Below are 21,007 nucleotides of genomic sequence, written 5' to 3' on the forward strand. Positions count from 1 at the left end.
TTTACTTTGTAATTAAAGACAATATACACGATCTTTATTTTTCTCATTTCACTTTGGATGGACAAAAATACCACCATAGACTGTCACTAGTCTACAAATCAGAATGTGTTTTAGAAATGAAGAAATTCTTAATATTCTTAAAGTCTAATTCTTTTACAGTTTAGAGTTCCATATCTTTAAGAGAATTGGCTTTAGAAAGCTTGATTAGATTAATAGGATGCTAAATTTAAGATAAAGTGAGAGTTCAATTTTATACTGTGGAGAGTCAATTACAGGGTTCTACCCTTAGATCCTTCTAGGTTTTCCCTCCTCTATAGTGTTAGGAGCATGTCAGTAGAAAAGTTTGAGAAGCATTCAGTAAATAAGAAGGGACCATTATTGACTATCCATCAATCTTTAGCTAAATAAAACTAACATATATGGGTGTTTTTTCCTCCCTTTAATGGAAAATTGAATTACACAATATAACCTGCTTTGTAATTAGCCATTTTTTTCCTACCTCCACCCCGAGTATAACTTATTGTAGCACTGAGTTCTGAAACAGAGGGGTTTCCTTTCATTGAATTCATATGTCATGGTCTGATAAAATATGCAATGGATTATTCAAATTAGTAGTACTCTTGCTGTAGCAAGGAGTAGCTTTCAAATGCACTGTAGCTTGCAAATGCACTGATTAAAAAGGCTTATTGTCTCAAAGAAAGTATATTTACATGCTTAAAAATAACTTATTCAACTCTATTATGTTGCTGAAAACCATTCCAGAGTTAACATAGTTGTGAAATAACTAAAACACATTTTTCCCTGCCAGTCTTTTGTCACATGTACATTTACTTAAAAGGTTAGATTATACGAAAGCATATGCATACTGTTTGATTGGACATTAAGAGAAAAATAGTTTACATGGAATTGAATACTTTAAAGTTAACACATAAAGAGAGAATTTGAGAGTATTTAATTATATCTCAATAAAGCTGTTAAAAAAGTGGCTTAATCAGTCATCTAGTCTTGTGGCTCTTAACTGTAGTGTAATGGGATCAGAGGCAAGAATTAGTGGAATGAGGCTAACCAATCAAAAACTGGGCTACATTCCTAGCCTATTTTATCTGGCCCTTAGTACCAGAGAGAGGGAGAGAGGGAGAGGGAGAGGGAGAGGGAGAGAGAGGGAGAGGGAGGGAGAGGGAGAGAGAGGGAGGGGGGGGAGAGAGAGAGAGAGAGAGAGAGAGAGAGAGAAATAGAGAGAGAGTATGGGAGGAAGCACTAGGGCAAAAGGTCAAAAAGAACCAAATGCCATAGTTAAAACATTCTCTTTCAAGAATTCCTAACTTACAGCAGACTTTTCTGTCAGACACTAATGAAAGGAAACATGATAGTCCTCTTTCTTCATCCATAAACCAGCCATTTCCAAGACAGTAGTGAGTGCACAGGAGCCTCATTTAAAAGACTTATTTTCAAGGCCCGCAATGACTTTCAGGTATAGATTACATGAATGAAAACTGAAGGCTGGTTCTAGAATCAAGAATTTAAAAATGATTAAGATCTTGCTTTATGTAATAGGAACAATTTTGACAGAAAAGAGTTCAAAGAAGACAACACATAGACGATGATAAACATAAAATGCTGGTACACATTTATCCTTTTATTGCTAAACATCAAATGCCGGCGATTACGATATCTTCAAGTTAAAGCTTAAGAATGAATTACAGAACAGTCAGAAGATTTATAGAAAAAAACACCTGTGCACCATTAGTATGTGAACATTCAATAAATACCATAGGACAAAGTGATGACTGAGAGCCACAATATCTATGAAGCACATGTTTACAATTTGCTGTTAGAACAGACAATGACCTGTAAGAACGATTATCAAAAAGTCAAGTTTAACGGCATGTCTTTTCAAACTGAGCTGCTGAAAAGAATATATACATTCTTTACAGATTGTAGGTGATTAAAAAAAAAAAAAACTCTCAAAAATGTAAACAATGCAGAGTAGGAACACTGAGAATAAAGTTTTACTGTTGAACAAAGTGACAACACAGAAAGAACACTTTCTCCAATTCTCAAAATAATCCATTTTTCTAATCACTCTACAGAAACCATAGTGGATTCTTTCCATAAAGATGATAATATGCCAGGGACACAAAGACCTTCCAAGTTATTTTTTTATGTGAACATATATTTACAGTAAATATTCAATAATACTTTTTATAGCTTACTTAAATAGAAACATGCTTTTTCTAATCCATAAATAACACTAATCATTATCCATTCAACTGCATTTATTAAGTACTTATGTCTCATGCACTGTGCCAGGGATGCAAAGATGAACATGATATGGTCCTTGCTGTAGAAGTGCCCACAACCAAGCTAAAGAAGAAAACACATAACATTTTCTTTCTTACATATTGAAGCCAGTTTTACACAAATGGTGCTGATCTGCTCTTTCCTAGTAAAGTGGTTCCCAAATCCTGCTCCTATGGGTCAACAGATCAAAATGTTTAGCAGCTGAAATAAAATGAGATTTGCGTTTTGTTTTTTCACTCAGAAAAATAAATTAATGAATAAGATTTCCTCTATTAAAACTTTTTCTCGGTTTTTAAAAAAACTGACTTACACATATACAACCTTTTCATTAGTAAATTGCTTAGTTCATGCAATCAAATTAATTATATAAGTATTTCATGGCATTCTCCAAGCTCTACTACTTGAACAGGTCTGAGCATTACTATGCTAATATACTCTGATCCCAAATGACTGTCTACCTAACATAGAACAAATGCTGTATTTTCTGGAATAAACCAATAATTCATGTGGTTTTAGTACTGTTATTAACTGATGACCCAAGTCATTAATAAAATGTTAAAATTATATTCAATGTCTAATTTCTGTTAAGGCAAATTTGTAATACAATCTAAAAAGTTTCTTAAAAATGATTAAAAAGTTTTAGTGCTTACAGAGCAACTCAATAATCTAAAAAAGGTAACCCCATAGAATACATCACTCAGTAAAGAAGTTGGATACCTGGCTATTAATAAGTTATTGCCCTTAATCACTTCTGAGTATACGAGAGAAGCACGTATTTTTCATCAAAGAAACACCAAGCTCATATACTTCTAGGACCAACAGCTTCACACTGGCCTGCTGACTTCCCAAATTTCCCAGGGCTGGATCTCCAGTCCAAAAGACCTCGAACCAGGCGTGGCTCTTCTGGGCTCAAGAGTCAGTTCCCAAGCTCTGGCAAATCCACGTTTGTACTCATGTAGAGCCATTCTCACTGTACTACCAAGTCTTCTGTGGACCCAGAGAGGTAGCTTAGGGGAGAGACGGAAAGCAAGGACTAGGTACTTAGTAACCTGACACAGAGAAACATGGGAGCCGCTGGTGAGGACAGAGTATGGCTCAGAGTTTAAGGTCATTGCTTCTTGGAGACAGGAACCCAGGAGCTAGGCCCCAGATGGCCTCAGCAGCACAAGAGAAAATGTTTACCCTGGAAGAGTTCCAAGCTTCAAAGCTTTATAGAGAATGGGAAGCAGGACTGCTGAAGATCCTCTGGGGTGTCTTGTGATCTGTCAGGAGACCCGGCCTAGTTCTGAGGTTCAACCCTAACTGCCTCCCTCAGCTCACATACTGCTGGTGTGAGATGCTTCCTGCAGCTCACTGTGGATGTCAAAGCTATTGCTGCTTTATGAGGGGGCAGAGATACCTTATCAAAGATGCAACTTTTGTGGGGCAAAACATGTCTCATGATATCATAGGCCCTACATCCTATTTTGTTCATTTATTTAGTATCATTTGACAAAGATTTTTCCCTTTCACGTCAGCAGATTCTTCTGCAGAATTTTACTAATTGTAATCAGACCTCAGCTTTCAGAGCACAAAATAATACACCATTAAATTTTAAACACTTTTCAAACAAGACAAAGGACAAGAGATATAGGCCAAGACAATGGTCATCCTTCCACTTGGCCAAAGTCTGGTCTCCTTCAAATTTTGATTAATGATGCTTTTGTAAGAAGTTTTTCCCAATTAATTCCACCCAGTTCTGTTCTCCTTTATACTATTTCAACACAATATGTAATCACATGAAATGGTATCACATGAATTTGCACTTGCTTAGATATTCCACAAGCATCTGGCTACATTCAGTCCTAAATTAGAATACAGCCAGGGACTATGCCTTTCATTTATTCGGCTTATCTTTTACCACAGAGTTTGGGTACTCTGGATATGGGAGGAGCTCAGGGTTGTTGGCTAAGATGTAATTTAAGGAAACACTTTATATTTCATACCAAATAAGAATTTCAATGGCAATGGATATTACCACTTAGCTGTATACTGTAACTCAGGGATTCTGTCAGATGAGTGCAAACATTACCGTGCTGTAACCATCCAGAGTCCCAGGGTCACATTGGCAGCCAAAAGTACACTGCCACCCAGCAAGATGAAAAACCCTATTAGATCTTTGACATCATTGTCTCCAATCACTGAGGTAAGGGTGGCATCTAGGAAAGAGTTTAGAATCCATTGTCCATCCAAAGCAAAGCAGGGTACTGCATTAACAATAGCCAGAGCTCCTGAGAGGGAAATCAGGTACCTGGGTTAAAATCAGTTAAGGAACCAACTGTGAGAAGTCTGAGTAGAAACCACATTTCTATGAGTCAGAAGATATTTTACTGTGACTGAATTTGAGATTACACTTGACTTCTCTACTTTCTTTAAATCTCTGCCATTCCTTCTTAGACCTGTACTACTTAAAACAAATGAGTTTATATTATTTCAAAGTTCAAAAACCTTGACTAGAAAAATAAAGGCCAACTACTTATAAACTAAGCCAATCTATAATGAACTCGTAGGATGACTAAGTCTTTCTAAGCCTTTAATGATACAACAGGGAAGGGAATGTGGAAGGAATAAGAAATAAGGGGAAAATTACTCTTTGGGCCTTACAAAGCATTACTTTATATTAGGAAACAAAGATTTTGGTTCTTGAAACCTACTTTATTTTACTACCATCTATAAGGTTATAGCATAAGTCTCTTGGTGACAAAGCTGCAGAGTCTATAAAGTACAATCTTTTTTTTTTTTTTTTGAGATGGATTCTAGCTCTGTCGCCCAGGCTGTAGTGCAGTGGAGCAATCTCAGCTCACTGCAACCTCCACCTCCTGGGTTCAAGCGATTCTCCTGTCTCAACCTCCCGAGTAGCTGGGACTACAGGTGCATACCAAGACGCCCGGATAATTTTTCTGTTTTTAGTAGAGATGGGGTTTTGCCATATTGGTCAGGCTGGTCTGGAACTCCTGACCTCAGGTGATCCACCTGCCTTGGCCTCCCAAAGTGCTAGGATTACAGGTGTGAGCCACTGCACCTGGCCACAATCTTAATTATACACATTTAAAAAAAATAACTGCTTACTTGTTTTCCATTTTTTTTAAAATTTAAATAATTGAGGAAAGACATTAAAAAATTTAAAAGCGACAAAATTAAAGAACCCTCCCATAACTTTCCAGTAATTCAATTCTGCATAATAATTAATATGAAAAAATTCATCTTTTATGTGCAATCATAATATGCTAAAGACCACATGAGATTTGGCCCTCTGAATTGCTATCTTAGTAGTTGAAACCAGCTTGATCTTTCTTGTGCATTCCTCCCTGGGATTTACATAATTCCTGGTTATGCAATTACATCCTCTATTTGGTCAGAACTAACAGGCTCAGATGGGGCAGAATTCATCACCTCAGTAGTAACTGAAGCTTCCATCCTTTATAAACTTACTAAAATGTTTTAGACCTGTAAATTCATTTCTCAATTTGTATTCTGGGTTCTTTCCCTTCTACATCTAAACCTTTCTCACTCTGATTAATCTTTCTCTGACTTCTTCCCTCCTGGGTACAATCTGATCTTTTTCAACTTTCAAGATTCTTGTTCAGTTATTAGCAATTAAGTGATACTTGTGAGGTCTATACTTGTAATGCTCTATTCAAGGTAAAATTGATGAAGATCCAAGTAACACACTTTTAAAACATGTTTCACACCAGAAAGGATACTTGACAAATGTCTCCACAATCACTGGCAGATCTATGCTTAGAAAGTTAAAACGTGGGATAAAACTGGTGATGCTCACTGAAAAAGAAAAATAAGGAATAATAAATATTATTCATACCAGAGAAGCAACAGCATTATGAATTCTACCATATGGTTAAAAATTGGGCTAGCAGATTAAATTGATTGAGAAAGCCCTTCCTAAACATATGCAGGCTATGTACCTCACATATAAAAGCAGTCAATACTTCCAGAATATCTAATAAAAACAGCAGAATGAAAAAACATGTCCCAATGTGTACTTATATTTTGAGGCGAGAGTAAGAAATTTACATTAAGAGTCCTTACCCTTTCAAAGTGGTATAACCTTAAAATTATGTTTACTCCTACTATTATGCTACTTAACCTCTTTCAGGTCTTTTTTTTTCTTCATGGCTAAACCAAGGATTAAGATGAGGGGATTTAAAGTCTCATCTACTCTGTGGATTCCATAATCCCGTTTTTGTTCAAAACATTTTAAAACTATCCTGTAATTAGTCAGAACTCATAGTACACATTTCTGAATTACCCCCACTAGGGACATTTATTCATTTATTCATTTATTCAGGTTTTATTTAATAGTTGCAGTCTAGAGTCATTTAGTGTCAAACATAAGAAAAATGACCTCAGTTGTATCTCAGGATATGACTGTGGAGCAATAAGAGAGTCTTTTAAAGAGTGACATAGGCCAGGCGCGGTGTCTCACGCCTGTAATCCCAGCACTTTGGGAGACCAAGACAGGCAGATCACCTGAGGTCAGGAGTTCGAGACCAGCCTGACCAATATGGTGAAACTCTGTCTCTACCAAAAATACCAAACATTAGCTGGGCATGGTGGTGGGCACCTGTAATCCCAGCTACTCCGGAGGCTGAGGCAGGAGAATTGCTTGAACCCAGGAGGCAGAGGCTGCAGTGAGCCGAGATTGCGCCATTGCACTCCAGGCTGGGCAACAAGAGCAAAACTCCGTCTCAAAAAAAAAAAAAAAAGTGACATAAAACCCACATATCCATTAACTATGAATGAATAAAGAAAATGTGGTCTATCCATACCAAGGAATATCATTTGGCCTTAAAAAGCATGAAGTACTAATTCACGCCACAACACAGATAAACCTTGAAAACATTAAGCTACATCAAAGAAGCTAGTCATAAAATATTCCATTTATATGAAATGACCAGAACAGGCAAATTTATAGAAACAGAAAGTAGATTAGAGATTGCCAAGGGCTGGGAGTGTTGGAGAGATACAGGGAGTGAGTACTTAATGGGTATGGAGTTTCTTTTAGTGGTGATGAAGATATTCTGCAGCTAGCTTGTGGTGATGGTTGCACAACTCAATATATTAAAAACCACTGGGCTGGGCACAGTGCCTCATGCCTGTAATCCCAGCACTTTTAGAGACTGAGGAGGGAGAATTGCTTGAGCACAGGAGTTTGAGACCAGCCTGGATAACATAGTGAGACTCTGTCTCTACAAAACCCAAAGAATTAGCCCAGCATGGTGGCACACATCTGTAGTCCCAGCTACTTGGGAGGCTAAGGTGAGAGGATCACTTGAGTCCTGGGTATGGAGGTTGCAGTGAGCCAACATTGAGCCACTGCATTCCAGTCTGGGCGACAGAGTGAGAATCTGTCTCAAAACAAAACAAAAACAAACAAACAAAACCCCACCGAATTGTAAACTTTAATGGGTAAATTGCATGGTAAACTATTTAAAAAATCTTCTACAACAAAATGAGTTAGACTATGTGATCTTTAGCCATAAATAACTTAGTCCAACGATGCTGCCACTGCTAAAATGATTATGCTGGACCAGTTTTGAAAGTATAGTCATATGAAAGTCATGTGTCACACACAAATTATAGTTACATCCCCATGTATCTTGGCATTCTCTAGGGTATGTTGCTCTTGCCACTGTTTTGGGGAGCTTGGATAAATTTAATAAACTCTCAGAGGACATCTGAGAGATCACATATTTCACCTGGGCATAAATGGTAGGGAAGGGAAAATGTGTCACTCTGCATAGGCAGGCATGGATTCAGCTCCATCTTATTTTATAAATTCAGATTAACTTCCTACTGCATAATTTTCACTTAATGCTTAAGAACAAGTTAACAAGACTTTGATAAATGGTCAAATTTATAATAAATGTATTAATTCAAGGATTTGTAGTGAGTTTCTACTACTGAAACTATATGTGATCTTAATGATTTTCTAAGTGTCTACCACAAAAATACTCACCTGTGTAGTGAAGATGCAGAGGATGTCCTACATATAACATATCAATTTGAGGTGGGTGTTTTACTTTTATTAAGCGAGTGTGAGTTTCCAAAGAAGGTATTATACAGAAACTTGAACTTGAGCTTTTTTTACAATCTTTATTGGTTCTGCAAACTTGGGTCGCTTCAACTGCTTTCCGGGCAGGAAGACATGTATGCTATAAATAAAATATTAATCAGTCAATATTAAAAATGATTTATTAAGAAAAACCTAAGTTACATTCCTTCAACATTTTTCATGCCACGTAGCATATCAGGAACGAGGTTCATATAAAAGAAATGCCATTTATGTGCACCTACTATAAAATAGATTCAAGTACCCCATTTGGGTCAAATAAGATATTATCACTATAAATTTTTAAAGATTTTCAGATGAAATGTGACATGTGAAATGTAGAGATTTTAATAAAATGATACAAATAGAGCAAAAGAGAGAAGTTTCCATAGATTCCATTTTAGCTCTACATGCTTATTTTGTAGTAATTATATCAGACAAGCAAGACTGCTTCAGGGACAACTTACCAAACGCTTATTAAAATTATTTCTGTAGGAAAAGCACACATCTGTGAGGCTGTGATTGTTACAGCATTCAGTTGAACCATCTAGCCGTTTGTATGCTAAAGAGAAATATACTGTTTATTAGAGTCTGTTATATAAAAACACATTTGTGACAAAAAGAATAAGTAAAATGGCATATTTTTACTTTGTTTAGAAGCAACTGTATAATTCAGAGTTCAACTTGAGGGCTACTTGCTGCAGTTTGATTTTACATTACCAAAAGAGATCCATTCAATTTTAAATCAAGAAGCAGCAGTTACCCTAGGTTAGTTGTCCTCATATAAACTGACCTACCCATAAAGCCGGAGTTGCAGTACCTCAGTAAGTTTCACAATAATAAGTCCAGCTGGTCAAGCACAAACATTTAATGAACTACTATTATGTGCCTGAATGCCGATGATCCAACATTACTTCGGAACCCCTGCACTGTGGTGCTGGTAAACAGAGGTGGCCAGAGGATGCCTAAGACATCCCCACTATATCCAAATACCTATTCTACCCCAGGCTTACTTTGGGGCTCCCCCTAGAGAACCAGGGATGCCCAATTTGACCCACAGATGTGCACATACCTGCCTGTACACCAGTAATCCAGTTACCATTTTTGGAAGACAACAGCAATGGAGCAACTGTTATTCCATTTATCTATCTATCTATCTATCTATCTATCTATCTATCTATCTATCTATTTAGAGTCTCGCTCTGTCACCCAGGCTGGAGTGCAGTGGCATGATCTCTGCTCACTGAAACCTCCACCTCCTGGGCTCAAGCAATTCTCCTGCCTCAGCCTCCTGAGTAGCTGGGATTACAGGCATGTGCCACCATGCCCAGTGAATTTTTTTGTACTTTTAGTAGAAATGGGGTTTCACCATGTTGGCCAGGCTGGTCTTGAACTGCTGGCTTCAAGTGATCCACCCACCTCGGCCTCCCAAAGTGCTGGGATTATAGGCATGAGACACTGTGCTGGCCTGTTCTGTTTTCTTATCATAACTGAATGGGTATTTAATTTTGAGTGAGTAGTATTTAAAATATTAAAGCAGACTGTGAGCATCTAATAGCACAGACAAATCCTAGCCTATAATCATTTGTCAGCCCTAATGGTAAAGTATAAAGTAAAAAGTTGTTCAGGAATTCTTTAGAAAAATCAATCCAAGCTAAAACCCTCAGTGTTCTCTTTGACCAGATTGCCAAGTCCCATGGATTTTTACAAAACTCCTCCTCATTTTTCTCCTTATCTATTCCCACTTGAGTACAGACTAATTCCCTCTCACTTTTAAACTACCTTATCCCATATGATTCTCTTCCTAAACTGAATTACTGGCAGTTCCTTGACCACCTTCTGTTCTATGGTGCTGAGGTCCATGTCCATCTTGGCCTCCTAAAAGTAAACTCACTGTTGATGGCCAGTTCAAGGACTGATGCTGTGAAACCTGCCTTCATGTTCTTAGTCAAGACTGTTATCATTTCCCAGTATTGCCTGTCATTACTTAAATTTAAACTTGTACTGTAATAATGTGGGTATGGTCTGTTTTTATGACTAAACTGTGAGCTTCCTGAGGGAAAGGTTTCTCAGTGTCTTATATAAGGTGGATTACTCAATATACACTGAATACATAAATGATGTTCTAAGTGATTTGCCTTTGTATCAGTAATGATCTTAAAATGTTTATAGCTGATGCTTAGTTACTAAGTTTTCTTAGAGGACTGGGTACAATACAGAATTGGAAGTCAGGAATTTATTATTGCTATTGATATGGCATGTTTGGTAATATAAATGCTTAAATGGGCCAAGCAGGTACCAAATAAATGAAGTGGATCATATGCAGAAAAAACAGAAAGTGGTGGGGACTGTGATGAACTAGAAAATACATGGCCTGTTCTAGGGGGTTAACAGCCAGGCCACTCAATTTGGGGCCCAGAATTGACAGATATTCCATTTTGTCCCAATAGAAACCAGAAATCTGGACCTTCATGTGAAGCCTGTTGAAGTTTAAACATTGGCAGCCAATTAAAAATTTAAAAACACTGGGCAAGCCAAAGCAAATACATCTGCTAAGGCTGGATTTGGCCTGGAGGCTGCCACCAATTTGTGATCTCTGGTTTTTTTCTTCCCGTGGCATTTATTCCAAGCAAAACAGAAATCCATGCCTGTGGCCTCCGTAACATGATTAAGTACCTCCTGACATACATAATTTTCCAATAAAGAGTTAAATATTTTGTTTGCATGTGAGAAGTAAACTTGATATTTCTCTATTGCTATCTTAAAAAGCTATAGGCTTAAACATAATTTTAGAATCTTTTCTACTGGGTCACATAAAGAACAAGTTACTTAACCAATTTCTGTGACTTGATTCTTAATCTATAAGATGAGGGGGTATGACACAGATAATTTTTACATTCATATGTTTTTATCAATTACGAGAGGCCAATACAATTCTACTTTGGAAGTAATATTCAAGATTGCAATATAATGTCCCCAGGGGAATTTATGGGTTCAATTTAACTCTAGAAGATTAAAATTGTCCTTAAATATCCCCAGTATGGGAGACAATCAGAAATATTTAAGGCCAGAAAAGTTTCATAATGTTATTACAGGGAGAATTCGTATATTTTGAATGTACCCTAAGATGAGCCCTAATATAGTCATGGAAATAGTCCAGTCTACAAAGAATGGTCTAGACCAGAGGTAACTGTGGAATAAAGCTGGGGAGAGGAGATTTTTTCAATCTCTAGTTCACAGTGCCTACCATTTTCTATATCTCTAACATGAACTGAATAATTTTCTTACCCTAGCTTATCAAATATATAACACATAGCTAGGGCTCCAACACAGGGAAGCAAGCCTATTTATTCTCAGTTCTATTGCTGACTTTATGCCATCACTGCCTAGTAACAAGTAGTTAAACGAAACACACACACACACACACACACACACACACACACACACACGAGGCTGGGTGTGGTGGCTCACCCAGGTCAGGAGTTTGAAAACAGCCTGGTCAGGAGTTTGAAATCACCTGAGGTCAGGAGTTTGAAAACAGCCTGGCCAACATGGTGAAACCCCGTCTCTACTAAAAAAAATACAAAAAAATTAGCCGGGCTTGGTGGCATACACCTGTAATCCCAGCTACTCGGGACGCTGAGGCATGAGAATTGCTTGAACCAGGGAGGTAGAGGTTGCTGTGAGCCGAGATCGCGCCACTGCACTCCAGCCTGGGCGACAGAGTGAGACTCCATCTCAAAAAAAAAAAAAAAAAAAAAAAAATATATATATATATACACACACACACACACACACACACACACACACACACACACACACTTATATACACACTCTTACTCTTCAATTTAGGATAGCAAACCATAACTTGATGCTCATAATAACAAAAAAGTCTTTTTTTCCCCAAATATTAGAGCAATTTGGGCATAAAAACAATCTGAGTTCTCAAAGTTTGTTGAAAAGATTCCCAGAGTTTTCCTTTTATTATCTTAAACTGGGTCAAGAAGGGTCTTCTCTCACTCTAGTTAAAGATATGTAAGACAGTTTAATATTTCTGTTGCCAGGCAGGTAAGGGCATAAACCCTCACCTCCTTTGAATAGGAATGTAAACTGTTCAGGGTGGATGCCTGAGTCTGGGCTCACAGCTTCACTTTAAGCAGAGTTGCCTTAGCATTCTGTCTCGTGCTTCTTAAAATGTAGTTCAAATGGTGGACTTGCTAAGGACAGCCTTTCTTACTCAAGACAATGCTTTCATCAAAAAGGAATTTAGCTTTATGCATATATGAAATAAGGAGTGCCTCCCTCGAAATAAAGAGTGAAGATGCAAAGTACTTGTTAGGAAAATAGTCCCCCAAAAGAGTCATACTAGTTATTGTCTGTAACTTTCAGTTCTATTTAAATCACTGAGTGGTGTATGGACAGCCAGCAACCCTAAAAGCAGAGGCTTCAATATGAATGGGGGAAGAGTGTATGTTTTTCTTTTCTGACCCAGAGTAAGACCAGAGATCTATTCCAGGTACAAAGGGCTCCAAGCCCTCAGTGTTCTTCTTGGAGTTTCCCCAAAAGGCTGTTTAATCTTCAAAGAGTTTAAATCTAATACTGCATCTGGGAGAGGCGGGGTATGAAATAAGAGGCTAGAGATAATTGGTGGAGATGGTTTACAAGCACTTCCAGGGTGTGATCTTTCCAAGGTGGCTTTATTAATCTGAAGTGGTATAAATTCCTAGAATTTAGTTATGTGTACTGAATTCTACTCTAAATTGAACATGAATAACTTTTGGATCATTGGACACTTTGTATTGGTATATTTGACCATATCTTTCATTCCTACTTACAATGAAGGATAACAAAGTTACCTAGAAACATATAAAAAACCATCAATCCATAGCTTTCTTAAATGTCCATGGCCCCAGGGGCTAAGCCTGCCATCAAAATTAATCTAGTATGTATTTTTTTTTTTAAGGCTAGTCAAGTGATGTAGTGGGAATAGAGAAGGAACAAAGAATTCTGTAACTGGTTGTGATCAATTAATTGTAACCACAACTGCATTTGGACCAGTCCTAGTATATATTTTAAGTGATATTTATAGACATTAATGTTCCTTTAAACTGGCTAAGTATACGTACTCCATTTTCAAAAGCTTAAATAGAGGCACAGATTTATCAGATATAGTAATCATGTAAAATAAACATGTATACTGAGACAAAATAGATATTGAAGAATTACTGCTGGGCTACAACAGCCCAGGGTCTGGAAAAAAAAAAAAGAGAATTACTTCTGGATTGATTTTAGTATAGAAAGAGTAATTAGGTATTTAAACAAATACCTCCAAAATGTAGCACATGATCCACAACAGTGAAATACTCAGTTGACAAGAAGAGAGTTTCTGAGTATTTCAGGGAAAATTTTTATTTACAGTCTGTCTGATAGGAAAAGGATAAAACCCTAAACATCTGAATATGCAGATATCCTAAGTAAAACAATCCTACAGAAGAGAACTTTATTTAACTAGTGTGTCACTTTGGTTTTTGTAATTCAATACACATTACATCAAATTTAGAGAAACCAAAAGAAAATGATAAAGGACTTAAGAAGTGGGAAATAATGGATCATTTCTTTAAAGAAGAACACATTGTGGATTACATAATCAATCTTCTATCATCTTAAAAGCTTTGGAAGATGGTAAGAGGCTCCTGAGAATGGGGAAAATTTATAAATATTTCAACCTTAAAGAATCAGACTGGTCCACTGAACAATCTTAACACCATTAAAACAGAGCACAATAGATACTGGATGCAATATGATGCCATAGGAAGTACCAAGCGCCGCCTATGAAGTGTTTTTGCCAAACAAACAAACAAACAAAAAGGATTCTGAATCTAATCAAGGCTGTGGACCTAATTAACAGTTTATAGAAAATTGGAAGACATCTGAACAAGTTAATGACATCATGAGGACAAGCTATAACCAGAAAAACCCAGAATATAGGAAATTCAACAAAACAAATGACTCAGTTTCTTCAACAAAAAAATAACCTTTCAAAAACAGGTCAAGGAGAATTGTTACAAATTTAAAGTCTTAGAAGACATCCTAACTAATTTAAATCAACTATAATGAAAAGAATTAGAAATAATTGAATACCAACTAGATATCAGAAATTACTGTTATTTTGTTAGGAATTACAACAGTATTATGGTCATGTTTAATGAGTCATCATCAGTTAAAGGCAGGCTGAAGGTTATGGATGAAATGATAGGATGCCTGGGATGTACTTTAAAATACTTCCCCTAAAAGTGGACTGCTTAGATGAAAAAATTGGCAAAATGTTAATAATTGCCAAAGTTGGCAGAAAGATACATGTGGGCTCGTTTATACTATTCTCCGTTGTGTCTAAACATTTTTGATAATAAAAAAATTCTTACAAATGGATTATACATGGAAGAGTAAATTTGAAAACTTAAAAAAAAATCAGTTCTTACTACTTTGCCTGTGTTGCACACAGTACTTTACTAAAACTATTCTTGATTATTAATCATATTTCCCTACACCAATAGATGTGGACAAGTATCAGGATGTTTTTTCACTTAAAGATATAGTCTGTGACCATAATTTATATTTTCTAACACCTTCAATTTTGTATAAACAATTTTGTTTAAAGAATTGGGAAGCTGATTTTGTACAAAGAATTGGGAAGCTGATTTTGTATAAAGAATTGGGAAGCTGATTTTGTATAAAAAATTGGGAAGCTGATTTTTCAGAGCTAAAATAACTCAAAATAAGTTTGGCAGGATCCGAGAAGAAACTTGCTTCAGCTCTGTCATCTGCTGCACAGAGCAACATATCTGACTTCACAGGGTATTTTTGGAAGCCAAGATAACTTCCTTAGGATGCCTGCCACATAAAATACATAACATAACTCTATCCCAGATAGATTCAGACATGCCAACATCCACACAGCTACCACTAGAACTGTTTAAGTATTAAGGGAATTTTTAAGAAGTAAGGGAATTTTTTCTAAATCCCAGATGGGGTTTTTTGTTTGCCAAGTTCCTTTTTATTTCTTTTAATCTTTCCTTATTGCATGTCTGTGTTGGGCTAACAATATATTAATACAGAATGTTTATGCTTTGATTTTTATATATTTAGTTAACTATCATTGTTTATCTGTTCTGACATAAGCTTATGCAAAGTAGAACTGGTTCTTATTATTTATATTCCCTTTTTCAGTTATAAAAGTTTAAAGTACTATAATATATCTACACACTATAAAGATAATATATTGGGGGTATTTAATTATTGGAATTAGTTAATTGGTTATGATGGACCTTGAATGCTGATTTTTTTTTTTTTTTGAGACAGAGTCTCTTTCCATGTCCTGATCTTGGCTCACTGCAACCTCCATCTCCTGGGTTCAAGCAATTCTCCTGCCTCAGACTCCCGAGCAGCTGAAACTACAGGAGCCTGTCACCATGCCCTGCTAATTTTTGTATTTTTAATAGAGATGGGGTTTCACCATGTTGGCCAGGCTGGTCGTGAACTCCTGACCTCAAGTGATCCGCCTGCCTCAGCCTCCCAAAGTGCTGGGATTACAGGCTTGAGCCACTGTGCCTGGCTATGATTTAATACAAGTGTTTTGAAAGCAGAAAATATTAGAGTCCTAAAAGTCAAATATGACATTATGAAAATAATTAAAAGTTCAACAATATATAATAAAGGAAACATACATATTAGCATCCAACTTACCAAGAAAAATGTCTATTAGTTTGAACCTATTTACTTTACTAATTTGCTTTAAACAGATTAGAACAGAATAAATCTATAGACATGGTCTAAGGATTAGTGAATGGCAGGTACTGGTGCTTGAAGCATTATATTATATTGAGGAAAATACACACCTCTAACTGGGAAACTTAACTGCTGTAAAGTTGATGCACTTATACAGTAACCAATTTGGGGCTCATAGGCGATGGTATCTAAACATTCATTCCAATCTTGCACATTAGTAACAGGACAATCCTGTAGATGGGTGACAAGGTCTCCCACAAAAAGGCCTCTGGGTCCAATGGCAGGAGAGTCCTTGGGAAGAGGGTAAAACCAAATCAGATAATGCATGAAGACAAGCTATAATTAATCTGAGCAAATAATAAAGACACTGAGTTAATTAAGTAGAATATTTTGAATGCAGAAAATAATCCAGCTTTGAATTCAAGACATAGTCCTTGAAAATTAAAATAAAATCCAACAATTATAGTTACTTTTCCCAAATTCTCCAAGATTTTGAATTTTTCACAACTGAAAAAAAGCCGACTTGCTGACTATTAAGACTAAAATGATAAATTTTTTCCCCAAACTGCCAATTAAAATTTTTTTTGGTGAACGTATCATCAGACTGTCTTGCCTTTCCTATATCCTTAACACGTAAAACAATAAGACACGTCCTTACATATCCCAAATATACAGACAATACCATCAGTACAATGTATATGTAAGCCAACTGCTCACAAACGTAATTTTCCTCTTTCTAATGTCTGAATAGAAGGTTTGATGCCATCATAGCAGTTATTGTCTAAGGGAGTGAAATACAGAGTTGAAGACGTTAACTTAAACTCCTATGAAATGTTGCAGCTGGACAGCCTAGGTTTCATCTTTCTTACTACTTAGGAGGCGTAAAGACATTTGACTCAAAAGCAGATATAAAAATAAACAGTAAAGGTAAATGATGTATTTTACCAATAAACTACAGGTAGAGAATCTTGATACTATCTTCCTAAGTACAGCATCAGGACAAAAACAATTTTCACGAAACTTTAAAAAAACCAACGTGTTTCCCAACATTATTTGCTAGATTTGAAAGGATTACAGTAATTTCTTCAGAAGAAACCGAGCATTTTGTATATGAGGAGATCTTGAATAAAAGTTTCTGATTAGATGCTAGGTATTACATCACAACCTCTGATGAAAGAATGCCCTGAATAATCCATTATTTACCTCAGCAACTTCAGTGATGAGCACCCCAACTCCAGTGTAGTAAAATGGCAAGAGAATTACTGGGAGGAGAACGAGAGCTAAAATACCCAAGAGTGCAAGGACAAAATTATGCCAGATACCTGGAAAGAGAGGAAAAAAAAGCAATAAGCTCAACCAGGGGCAGGAATGATGTAAGTAGCTGGACCTCACAACACTTGGGCATTCTGATAAATTAATAAAGTGATCAGAAGAAGCAATGAGGCAAAAATATCTACTTATTAGTAGAGCAGACAGATGTTCAATTATTAGTTACTTTCATTTCAGATACTGAAATCTAAAACGGGCATGTTAATACCACACTAGGATGACCACATGCTAACATGATTTGATACTGATAGAACTAATATCTTCCACTAACTATACCCTCTTTTCAGAAAATGTATATATCACTAATTTAAACATATTTGTGATCTTTGAAAGAAACCTCAAATACATTCAAATAAAAAAAATTCTTGCTAAACAGGGGTACAGAAACTCAAATGGTACTTGGAAAAAGGAGGTTAAGAATTAAACTATTATGCAGAATAATATTGGTGGAACAAACTGAGCATGTGTTTTACATCACGTCACAGACTATAAAGCAACAAACCGTAAGAAAACTGTCGGCCAGACGCGGTGGTTCACGCCTGTAATCCCAGCACTTTGGGCGGCCCAGGCGGGCGGATCACGAGGTCAGATTAAGACCAGCTTGGCCAACATGGCGAAACCCCGTGTCTACTAAAAATACAAAAAAATTAGCCAGGCGTGGTGGCGTGCGTCTGTATTCCCAGTTACTCGGGGGGCTGAGGTCGCATAATTGCTTGAACCCGGGAAGCGGAGGCTACAGTGAGCTGAGATCATGCCACTGCGCTCCAGCCTGGGTGACAGAGCGGGATTCCGTCTCAAAAAAAAAAAAAGAAAGAAAACTGTCTTTATTTATTTTTTTTTTTGTAAACCCTAAAAGTGGCCGGGCGCGGTAGCTCACGCCTGTAATCCCAACACTTTGGGAGGCCGAGGCGGGTGGATCACGAGGTCAGGAGATCAGGACCATCCTGGCTAACACGGCGAAACCCCGTCTCTACTAAAAAAGTACAAAAAAATTAGCCGGGCAAGTTGGCGGGGGCCTGTAGTTCCAGCTACTCGGGAGGCTGAGGCAGGAGAACGGCGTGAACCCTGGAGGCAGAGCTTGCAGTGAGCCGAGATCGGGCCACTGCACTCCAGCCTGGGCGACAGAGCGAGACTCTATCTCAAAAATAAATAAATAAATAAATAAATAAAACCCCCTAAAATTTAGGTAGTCAAATTCACGAATCTTTTCCATTGTATATTCAACCTTTGCAGCTGTGCAAAGGAAGACTTTCTCACCCCTAACATTATGTAAGTAATCACTCCTTTTGTGGGGAAGGATGGTTTAAACAGTTTTATTTTTACATTTAAATCTCTTACCATTTGGAATTCATTTTTGTGTATGTGTGTGATTTTTATATTTAAATCTTTTACCATTTGTAATTTATTTTTGTGTATGGTGTGACTGATACATATAACTAATTTTATTCAAATGTTTAGCTAATAATTACTGAGCAGTGCATCCTTTCCCTACTAAATTAAATGCAACTTTTAATTTACACTACATTTTCATCTATTCTTTGGCTTACTTCTGGATTTTCCATTCTTTTCCACTATTCCAGCGACAATAAAGCTGTTGCTGGTAGTAATATTTCAGTATTTAGTAAATAAATACTTTCAATTTGTTTATTTTGGTTATTCTCCCTTTATCCTTTCCAACAAGTTTGAGAATCATTTTGACAACCACCAAATATTATTCAAATTAGGATTTTTTTTTTTTTTTTTTTTTTTTTTTGAGACAGAGTCTCACTCTGTTGCCTAGTGGCGAGATCTCAGCTCACTGCAACCTCAGCCTCCTGGGTTCAAGCGATTCGCCTGCCTCAGCCTCCCAAGTAGCTGGGATTACAGGCGCCCACCACCACGCCCGGCTAATTTTTTTGTATTTTTAGTAGAGACAGGGTTTCACCATGTTGGCTAGGCTGGTTTTGAACTCCTGACCTCAAGTGATCCGCCCACCTCAGCCTCCCAAAGCTCTAGGATTACAGGTGTGAGCCACTACACCTGGCCCACATTAGGATTTATAATGTCACTACAATGACTGCAATAACTAGGGGTAAATCCACACTTTTACATTTCTGACATAGGAACATGACATCTCTGTTTACTGAAATCTTCTACATCTCTCAGTACAGATTTGTAGTTTCTCTATATAGGCCCTGCATACTTCTTTAAAAATGTTAGTTTTTTATTTTTTTATATGTCACATTACTTTCTGAATGAGATCTTTTCTTCCTATTACATGATCTATTTCAGATATATAGGAACACTACATTTATTTTTGTATATTTACTTTCTAATCAACCAGCAAACTGAACTTTCCATTTAGGATGTCTTAGTCTTTATTCTCTTGGATTTTCCATTATTTGCTAATAATAATCATTTATCTCCTCCAACATTCATACCTCATCTTTTCCCTCCTGTTTGATCTTAGAGCAATGACTATAACTTCTAGAACACTTCTGAATAGTTGTGATGGAATGCCTTCTTTTGCTTTCTTCATCATTTTAATAAAAGAATAGCCAAGCAACAGTAGGGCTTAGATGGAATTGAGGACAAATTTTATTCTGGTTTATATACTAAGCAGTGAGACTGGGGCAACAGTAGAAAAATCAGAATATGGGTGACTCAGGGTTTAAAAATATCATGGGGCTGGGCACGGTGGCTCCTGCCTATAATCCCAGCATTTTGGGAAGCCGAGGTGGGCAGATCACTTGAGACCAAGAGTTTGAGACCAGCCTGGGTGACACAGAGATACTCTGTCTCAAAAAAAAAAAAAAAAAAAAAAAAAAAATCATGGTTCAAAGGAGAAGAAAATCTATAGTTGTGATCAAGGCAGCAAGGTACACATAGACTTGAAGCTGGTGATTATTACTAAGCAGGGGCTAAGGATTACCTCAATCAAGCCCTACTTATACTTAGTGTGGTTTGCAAATAATAATAACAATAAAAAAACCAACTACCTTAATTCTCTAAACACACAGAAATGATTTACAGGTCACCAGATGACTGAATAGGTAAAATAACAACTTATTATTCCTTGAATAATCTACAATAGTTACAGCTGAAAGAATGTAAACTATCAATTTGGCAAGGCTTACACTGTGTTCTAAGTTTAAATTCCAGCTTACTCTAATCACAGCATCATTTTTATAGTCACCAGTGTTTTTTACTTTGCCCTCAAATAAACTTACAACTGGTTTATACAAATAAGAACAGGGTTTTCAATATTTAAGAAGGATTTTAAAACATTTAAGTATGGAACCAGAATGGTCAAATTTTACTTCCACTATTTAAAGGAACTTTTAGCAACAAAGCATAGATAATTTTTTTTTTTTTTAAGCAATCTACTCTTCACTTGGGACCAGATAGCAGGTATTGTTTAATCCCTCTTCTAAAAATTCTTTATACCATAATTCAAAATTAAAACACCTTCATTTACAATGTGCTCAGGAAGTATCTCATCTC

General features: G+C 36.7%; 1 protein-coding gene across 1 annotated transcript in view; it reads right to left on the bottom strand.

The window, feature by feature from the left end:
- Positions 1-1,615: 1,615 nt before the first annotated feature.
- LOC105478216 (membrane bound transcription factor peptidase, site 2) overlaps positions 1,616-21,007 on the bottom strand; it is a 45,418-nt gene continuing 26,026 nt past the window's right edge. Inside the window, exons 6-11 of the mRNA XM_011735345.3 lie at positions 17,399-17,517; positions 16,306-16,486; positions 8,878-8,972; positions 8,318-8,513; positions 6,045-6,120; positions 1,616-4,591 (exon numbers count right to left, since the gene is read on the bottom strand). Coding sequence (XP_011733647.1) covers positions 4,369-4,591; positions 6,045-6,120; positions 8,318-8,513; positions 8,878-8,972; positions 16,306-16,486; positions 17,399-17,517 — 890 coding nt within the window. The 3' untranslated portion in view covers positions 1,616-4,368. The remainder of the gene's footprint in view (positions 4,592-6,044; positions 6,121-8,317; positions 8,514-8,877; positions 8,973-16,305; positions 16,487-17,398; positions 17,518-21,007) is intronic.

Source organism: Macaca nemestrina, chromosome X, assembly GCF_043159975.1.
Source record: "Macaca nemestrina isolate mMacNem1 chromosome X, mMacNem.hap1, whole genome shotgun sequence".
Taxonomy (NCBI): domain Eukaryota; kingdom Metazoa; phylum Chordata; class Mammalia; order Primates; family Cercopithecidae; genus Macaca; species Macaca nemestrina.